A 17,260-nucleotide genomic window follows, 5' to 3' on the forward strand; every position below is an offset into this window, starting at 1 on the left:
CTTACAGGGGATCTATTCTGCTCCCTGGCCCAATCTACTAGCTTTAGAGGCCATCTCTCCTGAGAATGACCTGTCTTATTGTTGGCAATTGAGGCAAAGAACTTGTTAAGTACCTCAGCCTTTTCCTCATCTTTGGTAACTATGTTCCCCACCATGTCCAATAAAGAATGGAAGTTTTTCTTGGTCCTTCTTTTGATAGTAATATATTTATATTTATATATATATATCAAACCACTTTTTATTATCCTTTACAGAAGTGGTCAGGTTAAGTTCTAACTGAGCTTTTGCCACTCTAATTGATGTATAAATCTACCTTTGTGATTCTGTATCCAAAAAAAAAATGAGATTTTATAATATTGCCCATAAAACAATATAAAAACCCTAAATCAATCAAACAAAAAAGTATGTATCTTAAATTAGGCAGTTTGGAGGTTGGGTACTTTTAAAATTAAAACCCTTTGCAGCAGGGAAATATAGGAGAACACATCCATAGAGAAAAAAAGCAATCTGTACACTGCTCTGTATTCCGGTTTACTGTTAACTATATTATCAAGGAGGCTTTGCAAACTGAATGCCAGGTGATGAAAAGCTTTATTGACAACCATTTGCACTTTCTTGTCACCAACATCACATTTGCTGACAGACTTCCTACAGAACTGAGGCTCTTTAAGCAGGCAATTCAGAGCATCTCAAGGTAAATTCCTGCTGTGTTGTCTAGAAAAGCCTATTCCTCTCTAATCACTGGAAGAAGGTAAAAAGTAAAAATAAATAATGTCCTGAACTCTAATTTGCCTTTAAATTCCATATTCTTCTCAGAGAGAGGTGAATGTCTCATAAGATATCCTGTTTTGTACCACTGGCTCAACAGTTGTTACACAGCACAAAAGGATAAGCAGCTTTGATAATTTTTTATTACATTATTTTGAGCTGAGAATCCTGACTATAAAATTACATGTAAGATACCTTTGTAAAAACTTGTCAGTCAAATGCTGTCAGGACCAATTCTGCTCACAGAGTTATCTCAGTGAGAGCTTTTATCAGCTAGTTCATACAACAGACACTGCAAGTGCTGCATCTCACAAGATCCATAATTTATATGCTGAGAAAACAGGATTTAACATGACATGAAGAATTAAGGTAAATTTTGGATGCACACTTCTCCTCAACAGCTCAGATTAATCCATTTGCATACAAAATATTTTTCCCTCTTTCCATACATCTTACCTCTCCAATCATTTTCACATCTTCACGTCCATACCAGTCTGGCTCATACACTTCATGGAGAGACTCTGTAAGCTTCTTTGAGGCATCTTGCATTCCTGCAGTTAGGCAAAAAGAGGAATATGTAAGTGCAAACTACAAGAAGTAGTTGCTAAATATCTTTATTTTCAGCTACATGTACCCACTATGCTATTCCCTCTGGCAAATTTAGAAAAGAGATACCTGAACTTGGGGAGAGCACTGTAATGGACGTGGTTTTATGAAGAGTCTTGTATGGTCACCCAGTAGGTTTAGAAGTTTGTGGAGCCCAGTGCGTATTTATGTTTGCAACAGGGTGGTGCCTGCAGAGGATTGTGTGAAGCCAAACTGATCAGTCACTATTGGAGCTCTTGCTTTGACAGGTGGAACACAAACAGGGAGTATTGATGCTTATCACTCTGCTTTAAACGTAAAATATCTTCAATGACATTATGAGAACGGGCCTAAATCTATTTTCAGTGAGATCAGTTTGACTCCAATGAATAAATAAACACCCTTAGTGAAGGCATTGGAGTTTGAATTTTGATACAGCATGATTGCATTAGATTCTTAATATACTTCTGAATCCAGTGAAACCAAACTTATCTAACATTTTAAGAGTTCAGAATAAGTAATTTTAAAATTTTAAAATGACAACTTTTATTTCAACTTCCTTGGAAAATCTCAATACTTGAATTTCCTACGTAACATTAACTTTTTTTCCTTAAAAAACACTTTTTTTCTAGTCAAAATCTGTTTGCTACCTTGAAAATATCTCTAAGTATTGTATTCAGATTTAACTGCTCAGTGAATGAATTTAGGAATAACATAAATATTTTTATTTTCTGCACAAAGAAACATTCACAAATAGAAAAGGAAAACTAATTTGAAACTTGAGTGTGTAGAAGACCAGACTTGATCTAGTCAGTTGCTATTCCATCATGCACTCCCAAAACACATGCTGTTAATACTAGAGTAAATAAATACAGGGATGCACACTTAAAAGAAAATCGTAGGCTATGGAATGAACAGGATAGAAAACAGATACTAAAAAAGCTGAAAGTACATGCTTGTTCTCAGTCCTTGAGTACAAAAGAGAGAATGGCATGGGGGAGAACAGGTACAAAGGAAATACTGGTGTTTAGAGGTACAAGCTTTCACCCTTAAATCAAAAGGTACTGAGCCAAAACAGAATATCTGATCTCTTCAGAAATTGTCTTGGGGGTGGTTTTTAATGACAGAGCTGATCTTAGACTCTTAGGATAGCACAGAATTAAGATGTATTTCTTCCTTTTCTCCTTCATGGTTAATTTTTAGGATGATGTATCTCCAGCTAAGAAAGTGTTCTCCTGAATAAAAAGGACCTTTTTTTTGGTTTTTTTTTTTGCCTTAGAAGTTACCAAATTACAATAAAATACAGATGATCTTCACGTATATTTTCAGGCAGGACTCATTTAAAATCTTTAATGTCGCTGCAAATTAATAAACTCAAGAGATAAGGCAAAACCAATAGAGTATCTCTTTGCTTAAGAAGGTTGCTTCTCTCCAATCAGGGTGAACATACAAACCAGGAGGGTTTGTTCATCCCTGCTCACACTTGATCCTTTCTGATACCTGAACTTCTGCCCTTAAGCACTCTGAGTGGTAAACCTGTGGCAGAGGTTCCTGTGGCAGGCAGGCTAGCATAACTGCTAGATAATCCCTCCTGCAGCTTGCACTCAGCTCAGTCACAGACCATGTTGACACTTTTTCCTGGACTTTCTTTCTTAAGTACTACAGGACTCAGGCATATATCTGCTGAAGAGAATAAGTAAAACACACTTAATGTGCCATGCTTGAGTTATATCAAAACTGCACCAACTTTTACACTTTTTTTCTGTTCTGAGAATTGGATAATCCTTCATTCCACCACATTCCTGTAAAAAACATCAGTCAAATCCAGCTGCAGTGTCAGGCAAGTGGGTAGTAAAGTATTTGGCTTTTTCAGTCAGGAGCTTCAATCTGAAATTTCCAGACTAATATCATCCATCCTACTCCCTCTGACTGTATCTATACCAGGTTTACTGCAATACACCAAATGAGGGAAAAGGTAAATACCAATCCAGTGAATTCCCATTCTTTTTCATACCTCTGGATATAAACTTACAGTGTCCAATGATTTTTTGTTTGGCAGGTTTTCACATAGAGTTATTCCTTACACACTGATACCTTTTGTGTTATTCAGCATGAAATTTAAAAGGATTAGTGTCTTAGTCATAGACTGCAGGCGCTCTCTCTTGACTGTTTTTAACTGTTACTACTGAGAGAGAGAAATTGTTAAAAGCAAGTCATTAAAGTACTAAAAAATATAAAGTACTAAGAAATGTGAAAAGAATTTTTACTGCTGACAAACAGTTAGAAATTTATATTTAGTATCAATTTTTTCATTCAGTAGTACTTCTTGGTAATTGGGTCCTTTATTTAATAGCTAAAAGTGCCAAAATATTTGAATCACTTAGGAAAAATGTTACTTAATAATCCAGTTACTGAAGATTGAGCTTCTCAGATTAAATGATCCCTATTTCTATGGGAAAGAGTCTCTGTCCCTGGAGCCTCCAAAAAATTCTACAGGCCTCCTTGTGATAGGGATCCTGGGGGTGGCAGTGCAGAGACATTCCCATTAAGCATATCAGAGAAGGGGGAGAGTAGGTGACTCTTTACCATCACAGTTCCAATGTACTCAAGCTCCCATGGAGAATGAGACAGACCAGGAACAGCATGTTGGCTCTAAAACTCATATACTGTGGGGTCTCCTCACTCCCCTGCAGGATAATCTAGCCTGAATGATGGAGAAATTTCCATTTTTCTGATGGGGTGAGACATCTTGATCTGGCTCTTAATATTACTTATGTGGTTCTTCAGGGAAATGACCTTCCCTGCCATAAGGGTTGTATTTGTTATTGCTAGTAATCCATTAGAGTTTCCAGTGGAACAAGTCAATAATTTCATTATTCATTAATAAATTTTGCAAAAAGATGATGAATAGTTATATGGCTTTTAAGAAATTACATTGCTGATTTTAAGATTTCTGTGCCTGAAGGATATGTGCAGTTCTGTCAGCCACAGACAGACAACTAGGCAACAGAACTGCCTACAGACCTGAAAAATCTCCCCTCCCCTTCCTGTACACCTTTATCACTACATTAAGCCACCTGAAGTGTATGGTGCTTTCTTTTCCTCATGCAGGACTACTTGTTACCTCTGTCACCTTGCCACCTGCATGAAGATCCAGGTTTATTCTTCCCCATCTGCACTGGTACTTGCAAAGAGCTTGGGGTAGAAAATGGGTGACTGATTTAAGGTTTCTATAACAATTGGCCCATAAAACCATTCAAGTCCTTCACAGCTCTCAAAAGCTTAAAAAATAAATCATGAAGTATAAAACCCAGATACACATTGCCAAGGAGACTGGAAGACACAAAAGACTGAGGCATGAGATGACTAAAGCTATGGGGGATAGCACAGTCTCATCAGTACAAACACCACTGATACACAGCAGACATTAAACTATCACGCAGGTGAAAAAAAATGGCACATAAAAGCCATTCACAAGTTCAACAGCTTTATGGCAGGGTTCCTCTGAGTCCTTGAATAACCAACAAGAAAGATCAAGGTCCAGCTAAGACTGTCAGTGATCAAGAGAAGGAGTCTGAATACAGCAAAAATTCTTTTAAGAATGTGTGATACTCAACTCAAACCTCAAATTGTGAAGTATATTAAAATGAAGGGGACAGAGGGTCATAATAAGGCTTAATTTACTCTTCCTTGCTTAAATCCCCACCTGTAGTATTGTGTCTACATCTGGAGTACACAGCACAAGAAAGATGTGGACCTGTTAGAGCAGGTCCAGAGAAGGCCAGAGAAAGACGTCCAGAGAAATGGAGAACCTCTCCTATAAAGACAGACTGAGACAGCTGGGATTGTTCAGCCTGGAGATAAGGCTCTGAGGAGACCTCCCTTTGGCTTGACAGTACTTAATGGGAGCTTATTGAGAAAAAGGGAGAGCAACTTTTTACACAGGTAGACAGTGGTAGGACAAAGGGGAATGAATGGTTTGAAACTAGAAGAGGGAGATTTAGATTAGATGTTAGGAGGAAATTCTATACTCAGAGGGTAGTGAAACACTGGAACAGGTAGCCCAAAGAAGTGGAAGCCCCATCCTTGGAAGTGTTCAAAGTCAGGTTGGATGGGGCTCTGAGTAACCTGGTCTAGTGAGTGGCATCCCTGACTATGGCAGGGGGATTTCAACTAGATAATCTATAAGGTCCCTTCCAACCCAAACCGTTCTATGATTGTATGAAATCATGCCTGGATTTGTACTTACAATATCAAGTCACTCAGATGTCATGCAGCAAAATGAAACTTATTACAGAAGTTAAAATCCCAAAACCCTTTAAAATGAACTGCTTCTCTCATACATCCAAGAATATTAGGATGTCAAGTGTATTATGTTATTTTCCAATAAATCCAATCTATGCGGTAATATGATTGACCTTTTTTCCTGCAAAATGAGCCTCCAATGACAGTGTGACTCCAAGTCTGTGACATCTTTGGTGCAAAAATCCCACTCAAGTTCCTAAATATGATGGTTACCATGTTTTTGTGCATAGATACTCAAAAATCTTTCAATGATAGCAGACATTCAAAGAATTGCAACAAAGACACTGTAGGAGGTGCTTCAGTCATCCAAAATCTGGTCTTTTGCACTACTGACCTAGTCATCTTTGAGGAAGCCTCAGCCAGAGCTGTGTATTGTGCTCTACTGTCTCAGGTTGTGTGCTCATTCCACAGCAGTAATGTGTGCCAATATGTGTGCCAAGGATGCCCACAGCTGGCTTGTTGTCTTTGACATTTTTAGGGCTCTCATGAGTGCTTTTGACTAGATCTTTTTTAAGACATGTAGATAATAAGGTGCTAGCAAACACTTCTCATTCTGAGTAAGAAAGTCAGTCCAAATTACTTAAAGGCAGCAACAAGAAAACAATGTTTAACAGAAAAGCATTGCTAAAAAGGCAAAACTAAAACAAAGGAAAATTTTACACCAAGATAAACACAAAACTTGGTGAAAAAAGTAGTCCATTAGAGACCACAAGAGCAAAAGGACAATGAGTGAGAGTACTAGGAAAAGAAGAGAAGGATGGAGAAAGAAGATGAAACGGAGAGAGGAGTGTTATCACCAATACAGAAATCAAGGCAGCATGTAAACAGTCAGATTACGTGACAGGTAAGATATCTAGCAAGACAGCATCATCCTACTGCTTCTGAATAACCACCATACAATGTATGTGGGGAAGAGTAAAAACTGTGAAAGCAAAATTAGCATTCAGTGTGTTCCCTGCAAAAGACCAAGGCTATAATTTCCTCTAAGAACAAAAGACATCAGCGCAAGTTTGTCTGGTATGGAATTTTTCTTGGGCAGCTCATACAGAAAACAATAGATGGTCAAAGACAGTAAGCTACTGCTTTGCTTCCCATTTTATAATTTGCATCAAAAAGAGCTTTCTTCCTTGCCTGTGAACAGCTGATGATGTTACTATGACAATGAGTTTCAGGGATATTAATACTGATTTGCAAAATTTTCCCTACTGGACTGGAGCCGGATAAAAAATATACACACACAGACATATTTATCATATATTTATATTTATCTCAAGAAGCTACTGTCTCTCAATCTGTCACCACCTCTTATTCCTTTTCCTTTAGCTTCCAATTCCTCCAAAGAGCAGTGGTATGAGAAAGAGATCACTTTGCATACAGTGCTCTGTTGAGTGTGCTGGATTTACAAATATCTAGTAGGATTTAAAAGACTATTTACTTGTCTCTGATATTTAAGCACTGGTTAGTGACTTCTGTTATTTAGATTTTCAATGCAGTATCAAGAGACATCACATTTGACTTTTGAACTTAAAAAAAATGGATTAAGCGGCCAGAAATAGATGAGAAATCACATTATCACAGGGAGTGTGGTTTTGGAGGAAGCTCATCATCCAACTAGTAATAACCTGGAAATGTTCCATTTGTGGAGATCAAGCAATCCCTTGCCTTGCATGAGATACTTCATATTATAGCATTTGCAAAGATGAATAACAAGGTATGTAGACTTTGTGGGTGCTAAAAATGCATGCACGATGAGAATCTAGGGAGTGGAGGATGCACACAAAGGACAGTCGAGGATGCAATACATGAGTTGACATTGAAGGTACAGAATCCCTAGCATTAGGTTAAAGAGAATCTTACTTGTATCTGTCTTTGTATACTTTAAACAAGCTTACTTGTCTCAATTTTTAAAAAAAGTTTGTTTTATGAAAGCAAGATATAAAACTTAAAAATCACCTTTAATGGCTGCTAAATATGCTCTCAGTTCTCTCTGGAGTCTGGAACCCTCTGCCTGAAAAAGAAGAAAAAAAAAGCATGGAAGTGAAAATACATGTCAGTTATGTTTAATGCCTTGAAACATGCATGCAGTATGTCTAACAACAACTAAAAGCAATTTCAGGACCTATCTAATTAATAGTGTCAGATGTTGAAAGCATGCACAGATTCATAAAAAAAGAAGGCCCGGCAAAGGAGTCTTGCATAGTGTACTCTCTAGGCTAGAATTTCTGGGTTTATTTTATCAATCATCTGTACAGGGAAGAACTCCACCCAAAGAAAGACAGGTATATTTTACAGCTAAGGTGCAGTTCAAGTCAGCTGGGCCTATGGCCTAATCTGAAACACAAAGAAGTATAATCAAAACTGGTGAACTTCCACTGGAAACCACTCAAACGAGGCCAGTCTAGACCTGAAGAAAGTTCTACCCTTACACAAGTTGTTTACTATATTTGCAAACAATTTCCAAAGTATTCTAATATTTCAACATTTTGCAAGCAAATAACTATTAAAATATAAGAACAATGTTAGTTATTTGTTTTGCTTGATTAGTGCATCTTGCAGTCTACTGTGAATTCTCAACTTTCTTTGGCAAATACATCAAAATTATTTTTCTTTCTCTTACACCTTCTCAGAACAGAGAAAACAATGGATTTTGTTACTTTATCTCTGACTGTACCACAGATTGGACTTCATAGTTCCTAGGATTTGCAAAGAAACCTGTGCTACACACATACTTATTGCTAAAAAGATGCTGTCCAGGACACCTTCAATAGCCTGAATATTTTTGAAAGAGTCCACATTTGCCAGTTTCCAATATTTTTCAAATAATTTATTTAAGCAGCTGGAATCTACAGGAGTGTCAACTTGCAGGCACATTTTCTCACATACAGCTACACCATATGGAAAAATCAGAAGCAAAATATGACTGATTGCTTTGGAGTTTCATATTTTCCATGTGAAAAACAGAACCTAAAGGGTGCATGTGAATAAAGTGAATATTTTAGAAGGCAGAAGGTATAAGCTGTTTTAACTTCACTTAAAGGATGTCTGACACCAGTAAAGGATTTGCCATCAGCAACTTCAATGCTCAGAGAATTCAGACACAGAGGATCATAAGAAATTCAGTTTGATAGGGGCTATCTGATGCTTAAAATCCATCATAGCTACAGCCATGTTAAGTCAAAACTGTGGTTCTGAAAAAATACTTGTCTCACCAGTGCTTAGAATACAATGCAGGTCACACCCATCAAACTCAGTTCTCTCAGCTTTTGAAGGGAACTGTAGGCCTTTAGAATGGGATCATCAACAGCCCTCACCCCCATCTCTCAAATTGTAGTGCACTTTAAGAAGAGAGCAACTGTTTAACCTCCTGGAAATATTTAAGAATTTTTAAGGTAAAAATGCCTGTGTGGGCCTAGAAAGCTGACTGAATTAAATTTATGGATTCAACAAACAGAAGCTTGCTTTTACACCCATGTGATCTGAAACAAGTCACATACAGCTCTCAAATCCATTAATCGACTCAAGTCTGAGCTCAGGAATAGACCCACCAGGGTGGTATCTGAAAAGCTGCTGGGTAACAGCAGGTGTGAAGGAGCAGCCAGCCCACTAACCATTCTCTGGTTTGGAGCCATATTTGATGCTCCAAGGAAAGGCAACCTCTTCCCCTGCTTTGGAATCAAAGCTGCCTATCAAAACAAGGGCCAGACAAGTGCAGGGTGAGTATCAGTGGATTTAACCTCAGATTTAATTACTTATAGAACAACCGAAAGTTCTTGAGTAGTAGCTTGGTGTTGTGTCCATTAAGAAAATATTATGCATACATTTTAATACTTTTGTATTTTATTTACTACACTTTAATACTTTTAGCAGGAGCTACTACCCCAAAGTGTCATTACAACACATTTTTTCATGATCCATAACACAGCAGAAGTTAACTTCATTCTGTGCTCAAGTGGTAGGCATGGGGATATCAGAAGTTGACTGTTTTCCATGGACCAAGACATTAAGTGATCAATGCTTCCATAGAGGAAAGGAGATTATACCCAGGAGCAAATTTCTTGATCTCATGTCTGAAGAGGAGGATCAGCAAATACTTGGCAGAAACTAGATGGAAGTTGCCCTTTCATGCATGCCAGTCTCCCCCTGGGAGGATCCCTTGTACTGTGAGAAGTCACGTTAAGGCACAGAAGTTATCTTTTAATTTCATACCTTCTTTGGCCTGAGCTAGTGTGGTAAAAATCGAAGGTATAGAAACTTGGTTCTTCATCACGGTCCAGCTCAATAGGTGACCATATAGTAACAATTTTTAGTTATTAAAAAATCTCTGGTGTTCCAGGAGCAGCAAACCGCAGCTGGAAGAGTGAGAGCCTTCTTAGCTGATTTCATGTCCAGTTTTATTAATACACATGATGTTTTGTCACTAGGACTAAGCAGCACACCACAAATGTCAGGGAAACACATTGCCCAAACACTATGTTTATAACTATACTGCTGTGCAGCTTTACAACTCCTACCCTAAACCACTATTAGATCTGTTCTGCTTGGTTAGCATTGTGCGTCATCAGGAACTGCTGTTCAGGGAAATGTGTAAGAAAAAGTCAAAGTAGTAAAACATGATGGAAACATTTTGCCATCTGTGCTGTTCTGACACTTCATTCAAAATAATAATTTTAATATGAATCTCCCTCAGTCTAGGTTATTAACAGGCCACAAACACCTGAAATATCTAAACATGATAGAGTCATATGACTTTTCCCTCATTATCAATTGTGTGATGTTACACTGAAAAATCCATGAGCAAGGGCCAGCTCCTACTGAATCTAAGAGATATTCTCTCAGCTTCAATGGCAACAAAATTAGACCTTTCTAAAAATATCAGAAAAAAATTAGCATCAAAAGCCCTCAGCCCTGTAAATTCTGAAAAATGTGCATCTGGTCTATACATTTTCTATAGTAAACTCATTATTAGTGAAGACAGATATACTTTTGTCACATAACAGATTAATGAAAATTCATAAGGTGAAAATACTGCATTGCTGACTATGCACATCAGGCAAACTGTTACATACAGGTTTTAAAAAGTACTTTTTGAAAGACTGTAATGTATTTAATGTTGTCCCTTTACAGTGTTTACTGGTACACTCCTACTTTCTGGTCTATCAAATGAAAACATCCAGTGGCTCTGAAACCACTGCTCCAAGTATCTTCATTAAAGCCATGAATTTTGTTAAATGAGATGCAGCTTCTTGAGGGAAAATGAAAGGTAGCTGTCCTTTCACCAATGTTGTATCCCTCTGAAAAGAAGTTTCCAAGAGAGTGCTGATGCTTCCTTTATAATTTCATAATTTCTTTCATTTATTCTACATAAGTCAGCAAAATGAGTCAGTTTTATAAGATGTAAGAAACTCCAGAGGAAAGTGTTAATAGCAAACTTCTTACAACCAGTTTGATAACACTATGCATGTTCTACCAGACTCCAGCACCAAAAATCAGTGCTCTTAGCTCACCTGATCAAAGTCAGTACACAAATCACCAAAAATCTAGTACATAATCCTGTTTAACTTTACATAAGAGCAAGGGAGGCATACCAACAACCCAAACCAGCATCCATTTTTGGAAAAGTCAACACAGCTCTTCACAACAATGACCCAAATAATAGTTTGTTGCTTTGAACAATGTAGCCTATCACCTTTCTACTCTCTGGTCTCATCATAAAGTCAGTATTATACAGCTGGTAAAGACATATGCACTCAGTGGGATAAGAAGGTGCAGTGTTTAAGAATCTAGGAATCTACAACCACAGGCCTTACATACCCTGACAGCAGCATTAGGCCTTTTCAGTACTATTGATTCTTGGATATGTTTAGTTTCGCTTTTCTTTTAACTTTGTAGTTTTTAAGCATATCTTAGCACTGGAAGTTAAAAAAATGAGCCACAACACTGTTGGCTGTGAGACTGACAAGACCTAAAAAAAGTTAATGATGAAAACTAAAACCCCATAGTTTCCATCTAACCAGCTCTTGCTTCCTGATGGATTAGAAAATCTGTTGCATCCACTCAGAAATTAAAGACCACCTTGCCCCCATAAAGTTGTAATTGGATGTCCTATTTGCTAGGAATCATGAGTTTACAGCTTTCCAGTCAGAACAGAAGAGTTTGATTTTTCTGTCATGTCACATACGTGATGTAAACACAATACATCTTTCCAGGAAAGGTCAGCACATGAATGACATAAAAAACCCAAATATATCACTCCAATTTAGTGAGAGGCAAGAGCATTAAAAATATTGAAACTGGAGCACAGGGTAATTAATAAAAATACAATAATAATAAAAATAACAACAATTAAAAATTACAATTATTAATGCAGCTCTAATTAATACCAGAATTTCATCATTCTATTGCTAATACATCAGAAAAATAGCTGAAAAGAAAACGTTTTCTGTATCACTTAGAAGATATTCTTTATTATAATGTGCTGCTACTTGACACAGTGTTGAGCAGTGCTATGTCTTGTTCATAAACACTTTAGGTACTATTTACTGCTAGGTCTCTTCCAGAACTATGTAGGATGAATGAAAATAACTATTAAATTAAGAGAAGCTTAACATAATAAAAGGCTCCTTGGATGTAGGGGGATAGACCATAAGTAAATAAAGGTAGTATAGAAAGTAATCTTACCCCCTAAAGAGTTGCAGCTGAGCCAATTATTAAGGATTAGGAGCAGGCATGATGTTAACAGGCTGCAGCTGTAGCCAATAAGAAGAGTGTTATAAAAGAGTAGATTGGTTGGTTGAGGGGAACTGGAGTTAGTTGGCTACTGTGAGGACATGGAAGAGTTAGTGCCTAGAGGAGCTGTCTACAAGAAGCATCAAGGAGGTATGAAATTCTAGCAATGTGGAACCCTTGCAATGTAACGATAATAGAACTCTTGCACTACAATGACAACACTTGGACAAATCTGTAATTCAATCTAAAGTCTATCTTCTTTCCAGAGTACTCTATTTTACCATTCATCAATGTCTTGGTTTAAAAGACAGGTGTCTGCTAAGGAAGGTGGGAACCTCCCTTGCAATGGAGAGTATGACCCCCTTCCCTCTGAATTCTTGTAATTTTGAAATTAAAGGGTCTTCAGGCAAAGATATGGGAAAAAGAATAAATTCTTTTTATCTCTAAATAAATTCTTTAAATAATTCAGTTCTTTACTAGTAAGTATATGGATAACAAGGCAACAGTGGGAGTGACAACAAACAGACCCAGAACGCAGTAACGCCCTTCACTCGGCCGCGGCACTTTGCCTTTGGTGCAGTTATGGTCACAGCCGGCAGGGGCGCTGTTGGCTCCCGGCCAGGCAGGGCAGGTGCGATGATTCCCCTGCAGCTGCAGGGGGCGCTGTGGCGCGAGTTTCGGCTGCCTCTCTGCGCACGGTAATGGCGTCAGTAAAACAGTCTGCAGCAGCAGGTACGGATCACTCAACAACAGTAAAAAATGTTCTTCTTTTTCACCTAATTCTATAAGCTATCAACAACAGCCTTTGACATTTTGCTTTTTTTCTGACAACATGCCATGAGAAGCTGCTTTTGTAGTAGTAACTGTTATATCTCCCCTGTGTATATATATAGTACATAACATTTATGAGTTTAAGCACTAAAATAGATTTTAACTGTCACATGTAAAGTAAAAGTCTCATAACTGCATAAAGAAAAATAGAGGCAAATATGCATATACCTGAAATAGAGTATTGCCTTCTTAGAACAATAAAATGTGACTTTTAATGACTGTGAGTCATTAAAATAGACACAGAGATAAAGGTAATTGCTACTGTACTCCCTGTAAAAAAAGAACACGTAAGATGCAATTGCTTGAAAAACAGAATACAGATGGAATTTCTGGTAAATTCTCAATGGCCTTTGATGATAATTTCACAACAGAAATGAGAGAATTATGCGGAAATTCTCTTCCCCCTCATTCTCAACTTCAGAGTCGATTAAGAGGCCAAGCATATTTACAATTAGCTGTGCAGAGATAAATGTTTAAATCTCAAGACATTTCTTACAATAAAATGAAAATCTGTGTCATACTGTCATATATGAGTTTATATGTTCCACAAGCTTTGATTTAGAGTGGGAATTTTCAGTTTACAGCTTAAGTGGAAGATGAAAACCAGTTGTATTCATTGTTTAAAATATAAATGTTTTTCTGTTGTCATCAGCTGCAGGGGTTAAATGGTTTTGATAGAGAAAGTCCAGGGGCTCTGCAAAACAACTGTGCTCTGTTCTCTCTGGACATGGGATGACTCAGTTTCTCCATGGTGATTCATGTAGGTAATTCAGCTCTGGGTTGTCAAGTCCAGAAGAGGCTCTTATGTAACTGTATTCAGAAAGAGATGGGAATGGATGACTGGGGAATCTAAATAACCATTTTCCCCCTATAGATCTGCTGCACTGCATTGGTTTTACCTGGCCTAGTTTTTGGCAGCCAGAGGTGGCTTCTGTGAGAAGCTGCTAGAAGCTTCCACTGTGTCCTACAGAGCTAATCCCTGATGGCTCTGAAGACAGACATGCTGCTGGCCAAGGCTGAGCCAATTAGAGATGTTGGTCATGCCTCTGTGATAACATATTTAAAGAAAAAAAAGTTTAAAAAGTGTGCATGCACAGATTTGTCCTAGCCAGAGAAGAGGAGGTGAGGACATGTGAGGGAAACAACATGGAGACACCAAGGTCAGTGGAGAAGGAGGGGCAGGAGGTGCTCCAAGCACCAGAGCTGAGATTCCTCTGCAGGCTGTGGTAAAGACCATGGTGAAGCAGCTGTGCCCCTGCAGCCCATGGGGGTCCATAGGGGGGTGTAGAGATCCACCTGCACCCCATGGGGGAGGTGCTCACACTGGAGTGGATAGATGCCCTGAAGGAGGCTGTGATCCAGTGGGAGACCCGATGGAGAGAGTTGGCCCCTGCATCCAGGCTGGAGGAGCCTGTCCTTGGAGGATGGCACCCCATGGAAGAGTGACCTACACAGCAGCAGTTTTGGGAGGACTGTCTGCCTTGGGAAGGAGTCAAGTTGCAGTAGTTTTGGCAGGACTGCTGCTCATGAGATTTGGAGCTATGCTGGAGAAGTTCACAGAGAACTGTCTCCCATGAGAAGGGACCCCATGATGTAGCAGGGGAAGGACTCCTCTCCCTGAGTAGTGGAGGAAAACCTCAGGTGACAAACTGACCAGAAGCCTCAGCCCCATGTCTCCCTGTGCTGTTGGTGGGAGGGGTTGGGGGAAAAATATGTTTTTAAGGGCTTATTTTACTTCTCATTTTCCTTGTCTGACTCTGATAGCAATAAATTCACTTTGTACCTTTAAGCTCAGCCTGTTTTGCCCTTGGAGTGTTTTCTCCTGGTCCTTATCTCAACACATGAAGCCCTCATTAAATTTTTCTCTCCTCTGCCCAGCTGTTGCAAGGGAGGGTGAATGAGTGGCTTTTGTGGGTGCCTGTATCAAAACACGGCATGCATCTATCCTTACAAATAGCCTTCTTCTGAGTTTGGTAGAGGCCCATTATCTAATCTACTATTCAGGCAAAGATTTCAGGTTTTCAATTTTCTGTTTCCTGGATAATGAGCAACATGCTCTTTCCTTTATCCTTTCAGTGGGCTAAACTGGGAGTCCTTATTTATTATCTTTGGGGAGTAGTAATAAAAAGATCATTCTATCCTTAAGGTTAGTTGGCCTCTCAAGGGTTGCATGCTCAGTAATGCAGGCAAACAAGATAGACAGACAATGTTCACAGCTTTCAGCTTACCAGGATCTCCAGGGCACACATAGCACCAGCCACAACAAAGAACATGTAAAGAGACATAGAACTGAAGTGATAGTGCTCCTCAGAATGAACTTGACAGTAGGTAAGGTGGCCAGGCAACAGACAAATCATTGGTAAGTGAGATTGCAAGAAACAAAGTAAAGCTTGGACCTCCTCTCAAACTTCCTCTGCCATGGCCTTGTTAGGTCAGTGACCATCACAGAGATAAATAATCCTGGAGGAAACTGAAAAAGATGGCACAGCCTCTAACAGGGTTGGTTGTTCTTGCAAGCTTCCTGAATGGCCCACAGCAACAGTTTGGTGAGCTTCAGCACAGAGATACATCACCTGATTGCCTTTTTATACTTTAATATCTAGAATTTGACCTTTATCTAAAGCCTCTAGAGTTGCAGAATGAACTTGAAAGCAGGACTGAATGTAAACCAAGAAGAGATGGCTGCCTGAGTTCACAAATGACAGCAGTTCTGCATGGCATAAATCAGAATGAGTGATAATTCAGATGTACATTGTAATGCTTCATATCTTTGCATTGCTATTAAATTGTAGATCAAAGCATGGACAAAACTTAGAAAAATTAAACTATTTATATGCTTCTTCTTGGTGAACATGGCAGAAACAGCGCTTTTGCAGCATTTTCCCTGCTGCATTTGAAGAATTGAGCACAACAGAACTTCTTGAAAGCACAGTAAGCATGTGTGACTAGTTCAGTAAATAGTCTCTCTTGTTTGGTGTGCCAGTGCACCTAGCCTAATCTGCATAGGACTGTCGTGACAATTGTAGTAGTTCCCTTTGCAGTCACCTCGCCCTACCCAATTCTCTCTCTGGTCCCTACTCACATTTGCATTTAGGATTTAGCATCATGCAGTTCCTGCAGAGTCCTTTACTGTTTATTACTGCCTCCATGTACATCAAAGAATGAGGAAATAAAAAAGAAAGTAATGCTAATATCCTCCTTAGATCTAAGCAAGATTTTCAGCTTAAAATCACCATTACAGAAAATTCTTGATAAAGGGCAGAAATACTTGAGATATTGTTTTGCTTAAAAGGATTTTTTTCCTCTTTCCCTTCTTTTTTGTCCCAGAATTTTGAACTAAAAAAGTACCACAAATTCAGTTTTCTCATGGAGATGCTCTATTTGTTCCTACAGTGAAGAAACTCCTCAGAGATGCACCATATTTCTACACAGTTACTAGCTGTGAAACAGCTGGGATACAGAGAACAAGGATAAGCAATGACATCGAATAATCAAAAGGTCAAGTCAAGAGGACTTGCAAAAGTGGAAAGGGAAGAAAAGGGAAAATATAGCATCTCTGTAGGATTTCAAAACTTCTGTTTAATCCCACCATCTTCCTGACCTTGGGAAATTTGAGGAAAGAACTACCCATCTCAGAGCTACAGATTATTTTACTTCCCAGTATTCTTCTCTTTGGTGAAGAGGAAAGCTCAATAGCTTTTGAAACCTCCCTCTCTTCTACACTGAGAGGAAAATAAGGCAAAGTGACAATAAGATGCAGAAGAGTTAATAAGCATCCTAGCAGTTAGGATGTTTACATGGAAAGGAGGGAAGTGCATTTGGTAGAATAGGACTGATTCAGAGCAGAAACTGCAAACACTGATATGAGCCAAATTTTAGATTGTGTAAAATGTGTGGGAGCAGTTCTCACTCTCCAATTCTTTTCTATAGGAGCTCTAAATAACAGCTCACAAAAACGACAGATATGTTAGTTCATACTTATGTAATAAGACTGTTTTCTTGGTGGTATTACCACAGTTCATGGGAGGTATTATTTTTGTGCTAG

At 38.6% G+C, this 17,260-nt stretch overlaps 1 protein-coding gene across 2 annotated transcripts in view; it reads right to left on the reverse strand.

The window, feature by feature from the left end:
* Nucleotides 1-17,260, reverse strand: part of AMPH (amphiphysin) — a 127,283-nt gene that overhangs the window by 47,435 nt on the left and 62,588 nt on the right. For both annotated transcript variants that reach the window (XM_066557725.1, XM_066557718.1), the window contains exons 3-4: nucleotides 7,612-7,666; nucleotides 1,225-1,319 (exon numbers count right to left, since the gene is read on the reverse strand). In XM_066557725.1, coding sequence (XP_066413822.1) covers nucleotides 1,225-1,319; nucleotides 7,612-7,666 — 150 coding nt within the window. The remainder of the gene's footprint in view (nucleotides 1-1,224; nucleotides 1,320-7,611; nucleotides 7,667-17,260) is intronic.

This window comes from Molothrus aeneus, chromosome 1 (genome assembly GCF_037042795.1).
Source record: "Molothrus aeneus isolate 106 chromosome 1, BPBGC_Maene_1.0, whole genome shotgun sequence".
NCBI lineage: Eukaryota > Metazoa > Chordata > Aves > Passeriformes > Icteridae > Molothrus > Molothrus aeneus.